We start from the raw sequence: 19,052 nt of genomic DNA, 5'->3' as shown, positions 1-19,052 counted from the left end.
CAAGCTTGGCTCTGTCAGTAAAAAGGCAGGGGGAGGAGGCCCTTTCCAGGCCAACTTTGGCCTTTGTGGGGAACTCATTGGGACCAGTCCTAACTAGGGTTGCCAGCTCCAGATTGGGAAATTCCTGGAGATTTTGTGATGGAGACTATGGAAGCCAGGGTTTGGGGAAGGGAAGAAGCCTCAGCTAGATAGAATGACATAGAGTCCACCTGCCAAAGCATTTTTTTTCTCCAGGGGAGAGAGAGATCTGTTGTCTGGAGTTCCGTTGTGATACCAGGTGATACCACAGCCAGTGTGGTGTAGCTGTAAACACTTCAGAGCAAGGTCTGCCAGTGGAAGCTGAGTGGGTGATTTCGGACCAGTCACAGACTTTCAGCTAACCTACCTCACAGGGTTGATGTGAAGGGGGAGAGGAGAGGAGAATAATGTGAGCTGCTTTGGTCCCCACTGTAGAGAAAGACTGTACTCTCCCTAGGCAGAGGCTGCAGGGAGGGGGGGAGGTGGAAAGCTAAAGTCTGAGGGGCAGATAACGGTATGTTGCCACCTCCAGGTTGGGAAATTCCTAGAGATTTGAGGGGTGGAATCTGGAGAGGGTGGGGTTTGAGGAGTGGTGGGACCTCAGACAGGTACAATGCCATAGACTCCACCCTCCAAACCAGCCATTTCCTCCCATGGAACCATTGTTACCAATCTCCTGGTGAGGACTGGAGATCACTCAGAATTACAACTGCTCTTCAGATGGCAAAGATCAGTTCCCCTGGAGAAAACGGTGGACTCTGTGCCATTATACCCTTCTGAAACCACAGCAAATTGACGCTGAGTGCCCAAGGGCAGGGCACCCACCCAGAGCCTCTTTCTAGAGCTCGTTGTATTTATTTCCACAATGGGCCTTATTCCTAGTACGATATAAAAATCAAGAGAGAATATGGTTTTAAGCTTCATTTCCTCTTTGTTGGTCCTACTAGATTTATCCACAGCCTTCTATAAGGTGCATCTTGGAATCACTGAGAAGTCTGAAAGCAGAAGAAGGTATCAGGGGATGTGCTTTAGAATGGTTTAAATCGTTCCTTGTGGACTGGTCAGAAAGAGTCACTATTGGAGACCAGTTGCCATCAGTATGGGACTTCTCCTGTGAGGTTTCACAAGGTGCAGTCTTATCCCCCTTACTATTTAACCTCTACATAAAGCCCTTAGGAGAAATCATTCATAGCTTTGGAATTGGATGTCAATAATATGCAGATGACACCCAGCTCTATATCCCTCTATTCAAACTCCCTGGTGATAGAGGTCTTGAGCCACTGCCTTATAGCTGTAGTGAAATGGCTAAGACGGAACAAACTGAAACTGAATCCTGATAAGATGGAAGTAATGCAACCTGGGAAGGCTGAAGCTTTAAAGGAAATCACACTTCCCACATTTCATGAAGCTTAGCTGACTTGTAAAAGAGCCTAGAAGTTATACCGGATCCAGCATTACTGCTGGAGAAGCAAGTTAATGCAGCAGCAAAAAATGCATTCTTCTAACTTCATCAACCCTGGAAGATGGCCCCCTATCCTGACTCAGCAAACCTTGCCTCCAGGATCCACACCACAGTAACATCAAGACTAGGCTATTATAATGCTCTCTACATGGTTGAATGCTTCAAGTCAACTCAGGGACTCCAGTTTGTACAGAATGCCACAGCTCAGTTATTTTCAGGAGCTAGATGAAACATACTCCAACCTGAATGGCCCAAGCTAGCCCAATCTTGTCAGACCTTGGCTGCTAAGCAGGGTCAGCCCTGGTTAATATTTGGATGGGAGACCACCAAGAAAGTCTGGAGTTGCTACACACAGGCAGGCAATGACAAACCACTTTGAATATCTCTTGCCTTGAAAACCCTACAGGGTTGTTGTAAATTGGCTACAATTGACAGTGCTTTCCACCACCAGATGAAGCAGTGCACATAACACCCATTTTACAGGTACTCCACTGTCAGCTACCAGTTTCAATTCAAGGTACTACTGACTATCACATACAAAGCCACGCATGGTCTTGGACCCTCATATCTGCAGGACGGTCTCTCCTAGGTTCCATCATGACAGCTCCACTCATCAGTCCAGTGCTTTCTGCAGGTGCCACCCCTGCAAACAGGCAAGATCAACAATACACATGCTGTCTTTGTTATGGCCCCAACCTTGTGGACTGGTCTGCCTGAGAAGGTCAGGATGGCTCCCACACTTTTGTCAACTGAACAGTTGTTCAGGAGAGCTTTTCCATGAAGGTTATAGGATTATACCATAGCATAATCGTTCCTGAAGGTGCTTTATCTGTAGATCATATCACTGTGTATAGGCTATATTATCATTTTGCTGCATTTATTACCCTGCTGTTACTTTACCATCTTCTACTGATGTAATACCATTTCCCTTCATTATATTCATACTCTGTATCAAGCCGAATATGCTGAATTAATTCAGATTTCAATAATTCTAGTCCTAGTATACTGCTCATTGGCTGTCTCCTCATATTGATTGTATCAACCTACACTGTGCTTCTTAGATGTCCCTTTGTATGGAATGTTATAGACTTATACTGTGTAATCCGCTTTGAGTCTCACTGGAAATGTGGATTATAAATAAATAAAAAACAAAGTGCTTGGGTGTAAGATCCACTGAAGTAAGTGGAACTTACTTCAAAGCAAATATGTGTAGGACTGGGCTGCAAGACTAACACCACCATTCTAAGCAGAGTTACATCTTTTTAAGACCATTTACTTCAATTGATTTAAGGTATAACTCTATTAGGATGGCCCAGGGAAAGGAGGAATAATGACTCTTCAAAATGTGGAGTGGCACCAATTTCTATTGTGTACTTGCAATTGGTATAAAGGAACTCAGCAAACTGCAATTCTATGCAGTCTGTGTTGCATTTCTGAAGTCTAGCCAATTTATAGCTAAAAGAAACTCTTAAACTGATCGAAGTCAATGCATATTTTCTTTCTTATTGTGATTGGATTATTTGTTAGTGTTCCTTAGAAAACCCACATGTCTTAAAAGAAAACAAGCCTGAGACAGGGTTGGATGAAACAGAAAATCAACTGCTTTAATAATAAACAGTAATCCAGATCACAGTGGAGTTATTAACCATAGCTTAGTCCCTGGATCCAAAGTCCTGAAAACATGAGTTTCCTTTTATACATTAACCAGTTCCCAACCTTTACCTCCCAACCCATGACTATGGCTTGTTTATGGAGAATCTGCTAACAGTACAATTTATTTAAATTCTTTCAGGTTATCAGCATTTTTAAAAAATGTTAATTTTCAAATTCAAACCTTCCTCACAATTGCAAAGACTAGAAAATATAACCCAAGGCTTGCTATTGAACTACCACCTATCTTACTGGGTTTTGCAACACGTTTTTAACTCAGTTCCTGTGCTGGATCATTTTATCCTTGCATGCATGTTAATTAATAAACTTGCATAAGAGAACGATGGCCAAGTTTCTTCTCTGTGTAAAGTGGTGATCTCATGGTAAGGCCTCACAACCTCTAAAGCACAGTAAGAGGCTGTTTGAACTAGTAGGCCTGAAGTTCTCTGCATTGAAAGGAGCTCAGGCACCTGTGCTCTGAACTCTTTCTCTTTAAGATTCCAGAACAATGGACTGACTCCTGCCTTCCAGAAATGTACCTTTTGAGAGTCTCATGAAAAGCTTCTGAAAATGGCTGTTTGTTGGTGTTCAGTTAAAATTAGCCAGACACTTTTGGTAAGTCAAACAGTGCCTCCAAAATTACATTCTAGCCCCTGAGAAATCACAAGTAAGCAGTGGGGATGGATTTTGTTAAGGAATCCTCCTGTAAGTAAAGGCAGGACTAGATTTGGAGAATACATATAGAACTCTGAGAGGTGAAGGACAACTGGGTAAGAAGTCAGTGATCTGTAACAGGAAGGCAGTAATACAAGATTATGGGGACAGGGCCAATGTCAAGTTAGACATAGACTGCCTGGAATGTGTATATTCAGAGCCGACAGAACATGAGGGACATCATAAATTTGTTCCCCACCTCCTACAACTAGGGGATATAGTGGGTACATGGAGTAGCTTTATTTGTTGAATTTGTCTGTCACACAGTTATAAAGGCATAGGATCTTAGCCAACTCTTGCCTAAATTAAAGAGATTAGAGGAAGTCTAGCTCCATTCCCCATTAAATATGGTTTACTAATTTGTTAATCATGTAAACAAAAAGATATACACACAAATGAAGCTGCCTTATACCCTTCATCCATCAGGATCAGTATTGTTAGCTTAGCAGTGGTCCTCAGGGTCTCAAGATAAGGTGTTTCACATCACCTACAACCCTTTTAATTGCAAATTCCAAGGACTGAGTCAGGCCTAGATAGCAAAATTGATTCTGCATCACATTTCAGTCCTATATCACACTGGAGAAACTTGCTAGAAAATTAGGAATAACAAGCAATTTACAGCTATAGTCCCAAAACACTTTCCTGGGAGTAAGCCCTGCAAAATAAAATGGTTCCTACTTCTGATGAGACCTGTGGCTAGGCAAATTTACTTGGGAGTAAACAAAAAAATAAGCAACCATGCTGGCCCATGGCAAAATCCAAAACCAGAAGTTATGCAATATCTTTCCTTAGTACCAATAAAAGGTATTATTACATTGTCTTCTTTTTTAAAAAGTTTTACCTGAAAGTCCATTGCTTTGGACCATGTGTGCACAGGTTTGTGTCCTATTCCCAGGAGTAAACACCTCTGAAAAAGTGGTTTTTTTCACACAGGATCTAGCTCAATGGTGGTGAACCTATGGCACGGGTGCCAGAGGTGGCACTCAGAGCCCTCTCTGTGGGCACACGTGCCATCGCCCCAGCCAGGCCCAGACCATCATAAAAGGGTCAAATTCTCTGCCAAATAATTTTAAGTAAATGAAAGCATTTGGGATTGCTTTCCTTACTTTGTTTGGATCATCTTAAGTTAATGTATGGGTTGTTTTTTCTAAAGTAAAACCTCAGTATTCAGGTTAAATTGCCGTTGGCACTTTGTGATAAATAAGTGGGTTTGGGGTTGCAGTTTGGGCACTCGGTCTCTAAAAGGTTCGCCATCACTGATCTAGCTAATCCAAGGTGGATGTGTCTTTTCGGTACAGGTGCCTGGTCCAAGGATCAGAAATAAGTGCTGGGGCTGAATCGTGCAGAGAAATTCCCACCCTCGTCCAGAATAACTGACTGTAGGGTTCTAAAAGAATCTGGTAGTTAGTAACTTGATGTTCAATGGAAAACTAACCTGGAGGTATTGTCTGACAAGTGTGCATGCACACGAAAACTCACACCTTGAATAGAACTTTGTTGGTCTTAAAGGTGCCACTGGATTCAAACTTTGTTCTGGAGGTATTATTTACAAGATATAACACTTGAATCGAGCTTCTCCTTATCCAGCCCCCACAATTACCTGAGCGTGTTGAGTGGAGGATTACAGATTCGGATCACGGCCACCGCAGCTGCCCCCTTCGCGTACTGAGCCATGGTCTCGGAGCCTCCCCTGCCAGTTTGCCAGCCCAACAAACGCCGCAAGCTTGACGAGCGAGCGCAGAGGGGTGGGATCAGTGGAAACAAGAAAAGCCAGATGGCTTGAACTCCTTTGAGAGCTCTAGATTCCGCCCCCACGAGGGGGAGGCTCCAATTGGCACGACGACCAGCCTTCGCTCCAGTTCTCTACTACAGTGGCTCGGGGCTGAAATTCAGTCACACATCTTGATTCTATGCAGATTTACTCAGAAGTAAGTCTCAGACAGACGCACGTAAATACCACGACGTGCTTTCAGAATTAATGTTGGTTGCCAAATCCAATCTGGACAAATTTAGTCTCATTAAAAGGCATGCAAAACAACACACGCCAAGGAGGGCTTCGTATACTTTAATCAGTCCCAGAGCTGTCTTTCCTACTTTCTAAAGTGCTCATTTTGAGATGATGTGGAAGTTGGTCCCAAACAACAGCCAAATAGGAAGGGCAACACAACATAGTAGTTTTTGAAAGAATTTAACAACAGCCAAGAAGGCAATCAAAGCAGTACTGTTGGTAAAGATGCTATGTTGTAACAGGACAAAATGAAAGCGTTGTCTTGTGTTTTAACTGCCAAGTAGCTAATTCAGCTTGAACAGTTTACAGTTAAAATTTTTCATGCGGATCCTTTCTCCCGTAATCAAAGATGACGCAATCTCATTTTAAATTTAATCTCCTTTATACGCTTTGAGCCTCCGCTGCTCTATTTATACGTATGCCAAACAATTGTTAATAAATAATAAAAAAAATGAAGGACATAACAGAGACACACAAAACTGTAGCGCCGATTGGGGCTTAAATTCCTATTAATTTAATTTAAGACAACCCAGGCAGATACATTTTTAAAGCACAAACCGAGCGTGCAGCACTGCAAACTATATTCCCACAGTACGCCACTTCTTCAGGCACCCTGGAGCCGGAAGTGGATCTACCGCGGGAGCAGTTGTTTGCTTGTGTGTCAGGTGATGCCGGAAATGACGCGCATGGCGGCTCGGTCGGGAGCGGGGACCACAATGCCTTGAAGGCGGCGGATGGGTGCCTACGGGTGAGCTGTTTGGGGAATGTACGTAGCTTGCAGCGGTGGTTGTTGGTGCTGGGTGTTTGGATTCTTGTTGTTGTTCCTGTAGTAAAAGCACCCTGTACAGTTTTCTGTTCCGTGGTTGTTGCACTGAGTGGGACACTGTTGATCTGGGTGCTTTCCCACGAGCACCTGGCTACGTGGTATGGGCAGGGCTAAAGCTTAGCGTTGTTGTCGGTAAGTGCTCTTCCTCCCCCTCCTGCATACCTGTGCTAATAAACATATAGCTGAAATCTTTCCACCCTCTCATGGATGAAAACAGGGGCTTGCGTGTGTACCCTGTGTGTTTGCAAGGTGTACTTCCCGAAGCGCTCCCGCACCCCAGTGACATTATGACACAATGCTGAATGCTTTTCACCACTTGCGGTATGCTGTTTTCATTAATATCGTTTTATAGTAATTTGAAAGGTGACAGGGTTGTTGTTTGTCTGATAAGAATAGAATTTTAAAACTCAATTGCCTTTGTGTTATGAGTTCAAAGTATACCCCAGCAGCTGCACTGTTTCAAATGGCAGGCATTACTACTACTTTTGTTTATTTACTATATTTATAGTCTGACTTTCTTATTGAGACCCAGAGCAGATTACACAGTGTAACTTGATATAGTTAATATGATGATACATCTAGTGAGCAATGTAGTAGGACCAGGATTACAGAAATCTGAACAAGCACAGAATATTAGTCCTGGCAGAGAATGAGGGCGTGATGCAGAAAAATGGTATTGTATTATGGCTTAAGGGCTGCGGTGGCTCAAGTGGTTAAGATGCTGAACTGCAGACCAGAAGGTCGGTAGTTCAGCAGTTCAAGACCCGAGTGCCACATGACAGAGTGAGCTCTGGTCTCTGGTCCCAGCTCCTGCCAATTTAGCAGTTTGAAAGGAAGAAATTGCAAGTAGATAAATAGGTACCAGTTCGGTGGGAAGGCAACAGCATTCCGTGCGCCTCGGCATCTAGTCATGCCGGCCACATGACCACGGAAACGTCTTCGGACATTGCTGGCTCTTCAGCTTGGAAATGGATATGAGCACCACATCCTTAGAGTCGGATTCAACTGGCTTTCAAGGAAGGGAAACATTTACCTTTACTATTATGGCTTAATTCTATGTATGTTTACTCAAGCGTGGCTTACCAAGGTCTTTAGGACAGTCCGAAGTAAGCAAGCATAGCACTGCAGCCTGATCTTTAATTGTGAGGAAGTCCTATTTATTTATTTATTTATTTATTTTATACTCTTTTCTCCCTAATGGGGATCCAAAGTGGCTTACAACATTCTTCCCTCCTCCTCTTATTTTCACAACAACAATCCTGTTAGGTAGGTTAAGATGAGAGACTGTTACTGGCCTAAAGTCACCCAGCAAGTTTTCATGAGTGAGGATTTGAACCTGGGTCTCCCAAATTCTGGTCTGATGCTCTAACCATTATACCATACTTTCCCTCAGTGCTCAGTTAATTGATTTACATTTGATACGGAAGCTGGGAGAAAGAAAGTGTGCAATAAAACTAAGTCCTTCTAAACAAATCTAAGATTGATGCTGCTGGAGTGTTGTGACCTGCCTCAGGTGCATCTTTGCAGAGAGGTGGTGGGGAAATATCCTGCTTTCAAAGGAAGATAAATAGTTGGGAAATTTCCCCCACCCATGGTGCAGTGGTGTGGAGTTGCTGGGCTTTGGGGTTAGGTGAGTAGGTTCCCATTCACTTAGTCCTGAACCTTGGGCTGCTGAGACTTGAGGCTAGGTACGCAGAAAGGTACTCATCTTGTCTTAGACCTGAACAGTGTAGTACATGAGAGGGTATATTTTTATCATGTTCTCCATATGTGCTCAGGGCACCTCTCTGAACCTGTTTTCAATTCCCTTTCTGGAATATTTTAAAATGTTAGGACTGCTCCTTCATTAAAAAAAATCTTTGGGGGGGTATAATTGATTTAGGATTTATGGAAGCTCTTTTCTTCCAATCCTACTTGATCATCCCATACTCTTTTACCATTAAATAGGTCAGGGCTGTAAAAGGAGAATTTTGTGCTGGCAGGTGTGTGTGTGGGGGGAGGTGGAGAAACAACTAAGGGATGAGAATGAATCCTTTACAGTCTTCATTCCCCAGTGTTTATTCTCCCTTCCTCCTCTGGACACTGTAAATTGTTAAGTGTTTATGCTGGTCAGTTTCTTCCCTCAAAATCTGCTTAGTCTTGGCCAAGTGTTCTGCCAACACACACAACAATGAAGCTACTTTTTCAGATGTTTTCACTTGCATGGCAGTTAGCACCAAATGACTTTAATACAGACTTTAGACACACATATATTTGCAAGCCATTCCCAACAAGACACGCTGCATAGGCTCGGGTCGCGAGTTCTAGTCATGCATTTCCCTTCCCTTTGCCAGTCTCCCCCCAAAGCCATCAACCGTGCAATCCTAAATAGAGTTACACCCTTCTGCATCAGTGAGGATGTGACTGTGTTTAGGACTACAGTGTAAAATTGCAAGAATAAAACTTTTCTAGTTTGGCGCAATTTTGATTCTCAGGACTAAAGTCCTCCCTATACATTATTTCAGAAACCTTTTAATATTTTATAAAGGCACGTCAATAGCTGCCCAATGTTCCCTCTAAGCTATGGAGTCTTGTGAGCAAAAATTCTACTGCCTGGTCTTTTTTAACTGGAGATGCTGCTGGGGATTGAACTTGGGACCTTCTGCATGCCAAGCAGAGGTTGTGCCACTGAGCCATCAGCCCTTGCTGAGTGATGGAATAGCTTTTACAAGGAGTCTTTTTGCTGTTACATTTAGATGTTTTCAATCAGATGTTATCGTGCTTTGTAAGTGGCTTACTGATGGACCAAACAGCTCTATCATACTTGTAATCTGTCTTGACTCCCAGTGCGAAAGCCAGACTGTAAATGAAAAGAAAGGAAATAAAATAATCAGCCTCGAGTTTCAGCATTCGCATCTCTCCAGTCTACTGACCCTCCCTTTCACGTGTGATGCCCGAGGCTTTCTTTCCATTGTTTCTCATTCTCCTGATCCTGGTCCTTGCGCATTGTTTGCTGGATGTCTCCTGTGTTGTTTTACACTCCCTGATCCACCTTGAGTCTCAGTGAGAAGGGTGGGCTATAAGCAAATGGTCACAAATTTGAAAGTAAGGAGGGCAACACAGAAAAGCCTGTAGGGGGGGGAACATTTTAAAAGTTTTCCTGGTCGGCAGAAAATGACAAACTGACACTTGAGATGAGAGCCGGTACAGAATGGACTTTTCAAAAAACTTGGAAGAGATTCTACGATTGGTATAATTTAAATGCAACTGATAGATAAATGTAGTAATTCAAGAACGCAGAAAAGATAAGCTTAGTAAAATAGATAATGAATTTAGAAATTTAATAAGCAGAAGAAATGATAAAGTCTCTTGTTATATGTTATATGTTGTGGGGGGTAGTTGGGGGTTGTTTGTATGAATGTTTGTATGCCTGTAGTATATAATGGAAAAAAATAATAGTGTACCCCCGGGTACTTATTTAAAAAAAAGTTTTCCTGGACATTCATTTACAGGAGTCTTGTTTCTATCTTATTCTTATTGGTGACTTTGTACTGAAATTTACCAAATTATGGCATCACAGATGCTTTTGTTTGGTATATGCACGGCTGAAGTCTCATAGCCAGAATACCAAACAGTTGCTGTGCACTCAGTTTCTGAGCAATGTACAGAGTTCAGAGCAATGCTTCCTCTAAACCGTGGAGTCTTGTGATTAAAAATTCTACTTTGTGAGCTCCTGGCATTAAAGTTGTGAGCGAGCGATTTGGCTACTGCACAAATTAGTTGGCTCTGGAGCCATCCTTCCTGAGCGAAGACAAAAATGTGTGAGCCGGGGGCTAAAAAACGGTGAGCTAGCTCACACTAACTCAGCTTAGTGGGAACACTGGTTCACTTTGGGTGAACACTTTGGGTGCGGTCGGACGGTGTGCTGGGAGCGGGTTTAAATTGCTCCGGCCATGATGCGGTTCGCTGCGCAGCCACATCGCTCCCCGCCGTCCACAGGCAGGAGTGTGCATTGGTGTTGTTTTTCTCTCTCTCTCAGTTTGGGCATGTGCACAGGCAGCCATCTGTAGAACTAACATTTTCATGCGTGCGCAGAACAGCAATTTCCACTTCAACCCGACTACTGTAACACTTCCCTTTAAACTTTAAAGGAACACTTCCCTTTAAATGTTTACCCCGAAAATGGCCTCCATGAGATCCCAAACTCATCTGAATGCTAAAACTAGGCACCATTTAAACATTGTTTTTAATAATGCAGTGGTGGAGCTCCGCCTATGCACACACCGCCAACGCTTAAAAAAAAAAAAGGTGGTCGAAAAGCGGAAGCCTCAGGCAGCTTTTGAGCGGGCAGGGGGTTTAAACCGGAAGTGGCTCGACACCAGAGGAGCGATCACACAGGGGGAAAATGTGGCTAGAAACGGAGAATCAGGAAAACACCACTTGGGGATCTGTTAACAAAATACTCCGGTTTAAAGGGGATTTGAGCTGGAAAGCGACGGCTGAGGATGGGAGGCAGATGTTGACTGTGTGATTGCAGGTACAAAATCTGTTTCTGAACTGGCACGACACCAGATCAAATGGCGCGTCTGAACACACCCATTCTTACACACACACATTCTCTTTCTTTCCCCCCTCCCCCCCAGGCATGCTGTTCCTGTTCACATTCATACACGGAGTGTGTCTGTCTGTCTGTCTGTCTGTCTGTCTGTCTCTCTCTCTCTCTCTCTCTCTCTCTCTTTCTTTCCTCCCCTCTGCCCCAGGCAGGCTGTCCCCCCTTCCCCCCCCAGGCATGCTGTTTCTGTTCACATTCATACACTGACGCTCTCTCTCTCTCACACACACACAGACACACTCTCACACACAGACACACTCTCACACACAAACACACACAAAAACATGTTCTCTTTCTTTCCTCCCCTCCCCCCCAGGCAGGCTGTTTCTGTTGACATTCATACACGGAGGCGCTCTCTCTCTCTCACACACACAAACACATTCTTACTTCATGAGCCTTTATTTATTGATTTATAGGCAAACATTCTTGTCATTGTATGTAACTGTGACTTTAAAGTGTGCCTATTTCATAATATGCTATGTTAGGGCCAAATCACATGAGATTATTTTATAGTAAACTTGGATTGGAGTGTGAGACTCTAATCAGTGGCTTTGGATATAACTTTTTATTCTGGATATAGTATTTGGCAAATTAATTATGATGCTGAAATAAATATTTTAACTAATATATTTTTAATTTTAATTTGTGGCATATTCTTGGTTAACTGGGATATAAGCTAATTATTAATGTTTGGAAGAGAGTTGCAGAACTGATTTCAGCATCAGTAGGAACTTCTCTGTATCCTTGCTATTTGTATTTGGCACATAAAGTGCTAAAAAAGGCTTGGAAGAGTTAAATTGCAGAATGGCTTCCCAATGAGAGGCAGTAGACTAATGAACATAACCAGTTATTTGTATTTCCTGCCCCATCTCACATATTTAGGGTGCACTTCTATATATTATCAATTTTTGCCTCATAAGAATTCCGTGAGACAGATTAGACTGAGATAATTATTTAATCTCAGATGAGAATTGGAATCCCTGTTCATATCCATAGTCAGAGCTTTCGTATTCTGATTTATTTTAAAATGAATTGGTACATTTTGACATGATATCATATGTCTACATCCATGGCTAGTTAGAACTCAGTGATTTTTACAAATAATGATCTTAAACTAGATTCTTGAGTTGATAGCTAGGATGGATTACATTTGGGAAGAGACTTTAGGCATTTATTTCCAAGTACAACTTGCTGTCAGATGTTCCCAGTGCTTTGACAGAAGAAGCCCTGCTGGTAGGAATGATAGTTTGAAATGCTAGATTTGATGTTGTCTTGTATGAAGGAGTCAGATGAATTTTTTCTTTAAATAGTTGACAGTAATGACTGAAGCAGCAATAACACTACCGTAAGATTTTAAAAGGATCTGCCTCTTTGGTTGCACTTAGTTCTTTTGTGTGTCTTAATCTAGAACCCTAGCTCTGCTTAATGGAGCGTTCTTATTTTGAATGTATAGCTACAGTTTATAATGCTAACCATAAAATTCCTTAGGACCGAGCAAGAAGTAAATATACTCTAATCGAGTTGCAAACCCCAAATGTGTAGGTAACATGTCTTTAAACTGTGTTGAAATTCTTTTTTTAGGTTGCTAAACTTCAGCCTTCAGGAAAGAACACCAGAAATATCCAAGTAGCAGGAATAAATGGATAATTAAAGCTTCCAAAAACGAGCCATGAGTTGTTACTACTTTACTGGAATCCACAGCAATTTGAGAAAGGTAAATGCTTATTATACTGTTTTTGGAGATGCAGTTCTGCAAAGTAAATTAGCCAGCCATTTCAAAAATTCCATTTTTTAAAATGCTGTGTAGTCCAAAGAGCTTGCTGTTCAAGGCTTCAGTATGTTAAGAATGTAAGCTTTGGCTGCGGTCACACGTAACAGAAGCCACACAAGTGAGACGGAAAACAGCCGGAGTTTCCGGGCGCGATCTCACCAGCACATCTGGGAAGCGTAGCACTCCCGTGGCTCAACCGAGGCTTCCAGCCGAAACTGCGTGGCAAAAAACTAGTACCTTGGAGGTACTAGTTTCCAGAAACTGCGGGGCAAGGGCGGGCGTCTGATCGCGTTTCCGGTGGCATCCGGCGCCCGCCCATGTCCCCTTGCAAATAAGGTGTGTTTTTTTTGTCCAAGTCTCTGTGGATGCGCATGCGCACCCAACGGAGCATGCGCATTTGTCATGTACACAAAAATAAAAAACAGTTTGCCGCGGCGCGCGCTTCTTCGTTGTGCGCCGGCTTGTCCTGTGATCGGCACCTCTCCCTTGCCATGGAACCTCCACGGTACCTCCACAGGACCGCCACAGGAGGTCTGATCACGTAACTGCGCAGTAGTTTGCCCCAGGGCAAACAGCCACGCTTCTCCTCTGCAGTTTCCTGCCTGTGTGACCGGGGCCTTTGTTGAGCTGATTCTTCTTGCCATTTAACACAGTGTTTGTGTCTCAGATGCCTTTAAAACAACACATTATTTAATATAGTGGTGCGAAAACTAGACACAATTAAAAAGTTAACACATATCTCTGAATTACACTACAGATTGTGAGAAACATTGCCCATGTACAACCATCTTTTGCATTTCATATTGTGGCCACATTCTTTATTGTGAATGATATGTAATCCTGCAGTTATTTCAAAGATTGTCCTCAAAATTATTAAGATTAGAAACTGGCTTTAAAAATAATTGTGTGTCAGCTCTCAGATCTTGTAAAAGACAAAGTTTAAAGCAGTTGAATTTACCATCCTTTCTGTTTGTATCTTTATAACGAAATGTGGCTTTTAAGGTTTGCTTTGCCATTTGGTATTGGGAATCTAATAAGCTTTTTTTGCCTTGTGTCTCAAAAATGTGATAGAATGGACAAGACTGCTTCCTCACAGACTGAACCTGTTCCCTAGTTTTTCATGGCCATGTTTCTCATATTTTCAGCTTGATATCTTAGCATGTTATGAAGCCATAGTTCTGATGAGAGCTGTCCTTGAAAGAGCAGTTCTTGAAAGAGCTCTCTCAGCCCCACCTACCTCACAGGGTGTCTGTTGTGGGGAGGGGAAGGGAAAGGAGTTTGTAAGCCACTCTGAGTGAAGGACGGGGTATAAATCCAATCTCCTCTTCTTCTTTAGACTTACTAATATTGTAGAATTTTTGTTGGGGGAAGTATTTCCTACTTCCATTCAGATTAAACTCCAGTCCAATGCGATTTTCTTCTCTCATTCTAAGATTTGGATCCTAACCTCTTTTCTCTGCTTATAGGGAGACACTTCTGCCCACAGTCAGAGGAGTATGATTTTGTTTTAAAGATTATCCTCTTACCGTAGACCTCGCTTTCCCTCATGCTTTCCCAGGACTTCAGTGATACTCTCGAATGATTTGAGGGGGGCATAGATGCCACAGCAGTAGCATGGTGGCGGGAGAATTCCCATTTATCTAGCTCAGCTCCAGTTGCATGAGGCAGAAGAATCTCCTCATATGCTTTCCCAGAATGTCCTCATATGATTTCATCAGAAATACAATCAATTTATGTCTGCCCAAGGCTTCCCTTCTACGCTGGACAGTGTGATAATACAAGATAAGCAACTGTTCATCCTGTAATAGAAATTTATTTTTGCATTATAAATGCTTTAAATCCCAGGATCATAGTTTTTATTCAAGTAGGGTCCCGGTCACACAGAGGGGTTTGGCCCGGGAGAGGGACGGATCGGGGGCACAGCAAACTGGTGCGATCTCACTGCAACATCTGGGAAGCGGCGCGCACCCGTCCCTGATCCGTCCCTACCCCTGAAAACCCGCTGCATAAAAGAACCACCAACAGGTGGTCTTTCTTGAAAGGCCGCGGCAAGCGCGGCCGTGGGATCGCCAGCGCGTCCTTCTGCCGGCTCATCCCCGACTCCTGGCTGAACTGCGCATGCGCACGCATGTGCAGCCGGCTGCCTTGGTCTCCCAACCATGGCTTCCTCCCCGGCATCTGATCGTGCCGCGGCTCGGGGGATCCACGTGATCCCGCTGCCGCATGTCTATTTTGGTGCAGCACTTAGGCCGCGCATTTTCCCCCTCGTGTGGCAGGGGCCTAGGAATATTTTATATCACTTTAATTTGCAGCGATTCACTAATAAAGGAGGAATGATGAATTTAAAAGGTATTCTACCGAAATTTATATTTTTATTGTTGAAATCCCAGCAAACTAGGGCAACCATAAATTACTCTGCATTTTATAATTTTGCTGTTTCAGAATGCTGCAGTTCAGCTATTATTGGGAGTTAGATGGAGCTTGTGTATTACTCCCCTTCTACATTCACTGGCTGCCCATCAGTTACCAGGCTCAATTTAAAGTACTGGCTATTATGCAGAATGCTCTTCATGGCGTTGGACCCTGATATCTCCAAGACTGTCTCTCCCCCTGTGATCTACCACAACAGCTTCGCTCATTCAAGCAGGGCCTCCTGCAGGTGCCAACCTGCAAATGGACAAAATCAACAGCTGCCCGTACACAGCCTTCACCGTTGTGGCCCCCACCTTGTGTAATGGCCTGCCTAAGGAGGTCAGGAAGGCTCTTGCTCTCTCGGCTTTCCACAAACTATGCAAAATTGAATTATTCAAGATGGCTTTTCTACTCGGGCACTAGGGTAGCACTGTACAAAAGCCTTCACAAAGTTACTTGGATAAATTATTGGGGACCATTGTCTGTACTACTGTGTTTAGTTTACTGTGGCCTGGATCATATTGTGAAATTTTACATCATTAATTGTATCCTGTTAACAGTTATGTTTTGCTGCAGTTCTGTTTTTTTGACTTCTGGTTGGTTCTACAATCCAAATCCTGTTTCATTGTTTATTGACTGTTCTATCTTGTTAATTTTATTGACTCATCTGTGTAATCCGCCTTGAGTCCAAGTGAGAAAGGTGGATTATAGATAGTGTAAATAAATAATACATTTCTGACTACCCACTCAATTACTAGCTTTAAGTACTTGCAATTAATCTTTTATGAGCCTAATCCCAAACTCCCTTACTAGTTTCCTAGATAGTTTGTGTGGTAATTTGGGGTTTTAATTTTGAGCAGAGACACATTCTGCCAGACTATTCTCTTCACTTTATGGGCAGTTATACTATATCTTGCTATTGACTATGTAAGATGTTCTAGAGAATGCTGATGGATGCATACATATAATTGTCATATATGTGATACAGCCTGGTGATTTCTACATTAATTTAAATGGCAAAGTTAAGCCCATGTTGAGATCACTTCAGTAGGATTTAAAACTTCTTAATTTGGCAAGATCATGCCTTACTAGATAGTGGGGATAATGTTATTGAAATTATTTATGAAATTACATCTTAAAGGGAGTAGTCTTCAAAGTGATTTTGTTGGCCTTCAATCCACAGTATTAAAAGCAAATTCATTATTATTCATTTGTCCCTGTAAAAATTCTATATGCCACACACAGGAAGTTGAGTGCTGTGACCCAGCAGAGAAAGAGAGAGAGAGTTAGGGGTCATGGTGAAACGGAGTCTTGACAGATCACAGAAGTGGCAAATTACACATTGGATGTACTAATGAAAGGGAGGAATGTGATGAAATGGGGTTTACAGAAAAAGTTGCAATTTAGTGGATCAGTATCTATGGTCTTGCTTATAACATGTTAAACAAATATTGGTAAGTTTTAGTGATTGTAGTTTCTATGTGCGTATAGTATGTTCAACAGTGAAGTTTTTTAAAAAATTGGCTGTATTCATACGTTTGCCTTTTTATCTTCTATCTTCGCATCCTTAACTAGATGGCTGGTTCTCACAATGGCCAGGGATTTTATAGCCCTGGTGAATAATAAGGGAGACAAATGGCCACCCTGCTGTGTGCCTTGTTTCAATATAAAATATTCTGTTTAGTCTTGATTGTGTATTTATGCTGTTGAAAAATATTAAACAAAGGTTCTTAATGATCATAGATATCTGAAGTATGGGATGAGACATGTTCCAGTTTAAACCCATTCAATATGTGATGTTCTACTTTTGGCCAAATTCCAGTTTGTCATGGTTTTTTTTACCTAACTTGGGCTGCAGTCATTCCACTTGTTTGAGATTGATATATACATTTTAAAATGATATTTTGACCATGATTTTGTTCAAGAACACAAGGATTTGACATTTTTAGAAGCTGAATCCTGTGCTAAAATGAATGTTAACAATTTGATAGTTTTAAAATAGTTTTCCCCCTAGTTTGTTGTAGACAGATATCATTCTGGCTAATTCACCATTGCTTTGTCCTTCTTAAGCAGCAGCTTCATCACTCCTGAGTAATATTACTGCTTATAACAGAGTATATGTGCGTATAATAGATTGTGTAGGAATGGTCCTGCATTCCACAGAAAGTGTATCCATCTGGTGCAATGGCTAAAAGTACAGGGAAAGCTCTAGGCTTTCATGAGCAAGTATTAATCATATGACATGCTCTTAGAAGATAGAACTATGCTTGTAGAAAACAAGAACTATGACAGCTGTCAAGTGTGTCACTATATTCAGGTGTTACCAGGCTCTGTCCCAAACAATAAATATTCTGCAACTTCAGTGTCAAGAAAATATCAAAAAGTAAGGGACTGCTGAAATTTAATTTTTATAGGTAGGGATACTGGATACTTAATGATATTTCACCTTTTTTGTACAGGTTCTTCTAATATGATGCTAGTATCTGTTGCTTCAGGCTTCTATTTAGAGATAAAATGGAATTGCAGCTGAATGTCTTCCATAGACTTTGTTTTACTGTTAGGTTCAATGTATCACAGAGCTTATGAGCATTTAATAGCTGCACAGAAGGGAGAATTTTATATTGGTGGTGGTAGAGGAAAGTCCTGTCATATCACAGCTGACTTATGGTGAGCCTGTAGGGTTTTCAAGGCAAGAGCTGTTTCAGAGGTGGTTTGCCATTGCCTGCCTCTGCATTGCAACTCTGTACTTCCTTGGTGGTGGTCTCCCATCCAAATACTAACCAGAGCTGGCCCTACTTAGCTTCCAAGATCTAGGCAATTGTAATTCAAGCTGCCACAGTGTGTTCTAGCTATCAGCTGATCTCTCCCTTATTATAAAAGAGTAGTGGGTGCCAGAATTCTAAAATTGGCCCCTTTAGTGTTAGGCCGAAAAAACTGCCACTCGGAAGACACTGGCTGGGTTCATTGGCTGCTTTGTGCAGTCCCGGTCAGCGTTCCAAGGTCATTTACATATGGAAGCTGATTGGACTACACTCCATTCCATACCTCAAACTCCCCCCCCCCAAGGCAGTTGGAATTTTCAGTTGGGAGAGGAGAATGATGTCAGCTGCTCCCTAGGCAGAGGCTGTGTGTGTGTGTGTGGGGGGGTTGTAAAGACAGACAGGCAGATAAACGTTGGCTGATGGTTGCCAACTCCAGGTTCGAACTCCAGGACATAGGGTTGCCAACTCCAGGTTGGAAACTTCCAGGATATTTTAGGGATGAAGCCTGCTGAGGGTGGGATCTGAGGAGGAGGAGGAAGAGGGGGACCTCAGACAGATACAATGCCATGCTGCCCACACTCCAGACAAGCTGTTGCCAGTCTCCAGGTGACAGCTGGAGAGATCTTAAAGCTTTGGTGCTACTTCAAAGTTCCCCAGGAGCCCAAAACAGAGTAGTGTTTTGGAAAATCTTGAGGAATTGTTTGGTGCATTTGCGGTGGGGCTCCTGGGGAACTATTGTTGCCAATCTTGGCCCAGCAGCCATCAAACCATTCTCTTCAACCCCCTGCTGTGCAGCTGACTTCCCCCTAGGGTTGCCAATCTCCAGGTGGGACCTGGA

At 42.6% G+C, this 19,052-nt stretch overlaps 1 protein-coding gene across 1 annotated transcript in view; it reads right to left on the bottom strand.

The window, feature by feature from the left end:
* The window catches only part of EHHADH (enoyl-CoA, hydratase/3-hydroxyacyl CoA dehydrogenase), a 33,780-nt gene extending 28,179 nt beyond the window's left edge, over positions 1–5,601 (bottom strand). The window contains exon 1 of the mRNA XM_015426834.1: positions 5,445–5,601. Coding sequence (XP_015282320.1) covers positions 5,445–5,518 — 74 coding nt within the window. The 5' untranslated portion in view covers positions 5,519–5,601. The remainder of the gene's footprint in view (positions 1–5,444) is intronic.
* Between the last annotated feature and the right edge of the window lie 13,451 nt (positions 5,602–19,052).

The sequence above is a fragment of the Gekko japonicus genome, unplaced genomic scaffold (genome assembly GCF_001447785.1).
Source record: "Gekko japonicus isolate JY-2015 unplaced genomic scaffold, Gekko_japonicus_V1.1 scaffold14, whole genome shotgun sequence".
Classification (NCBI taxonomy): domain Eukaryota; kingdom Metazoa; phylum Chordata; class Lepidosauria; order Squamata; family Gekkonidae; genus Gekko; species Gekko japonicus.
The sequence above is the reverse complement of the archived record's forward strand: the minus strand, read 5'-3'. Positions and strand labels throughout refer to the sequence as shown.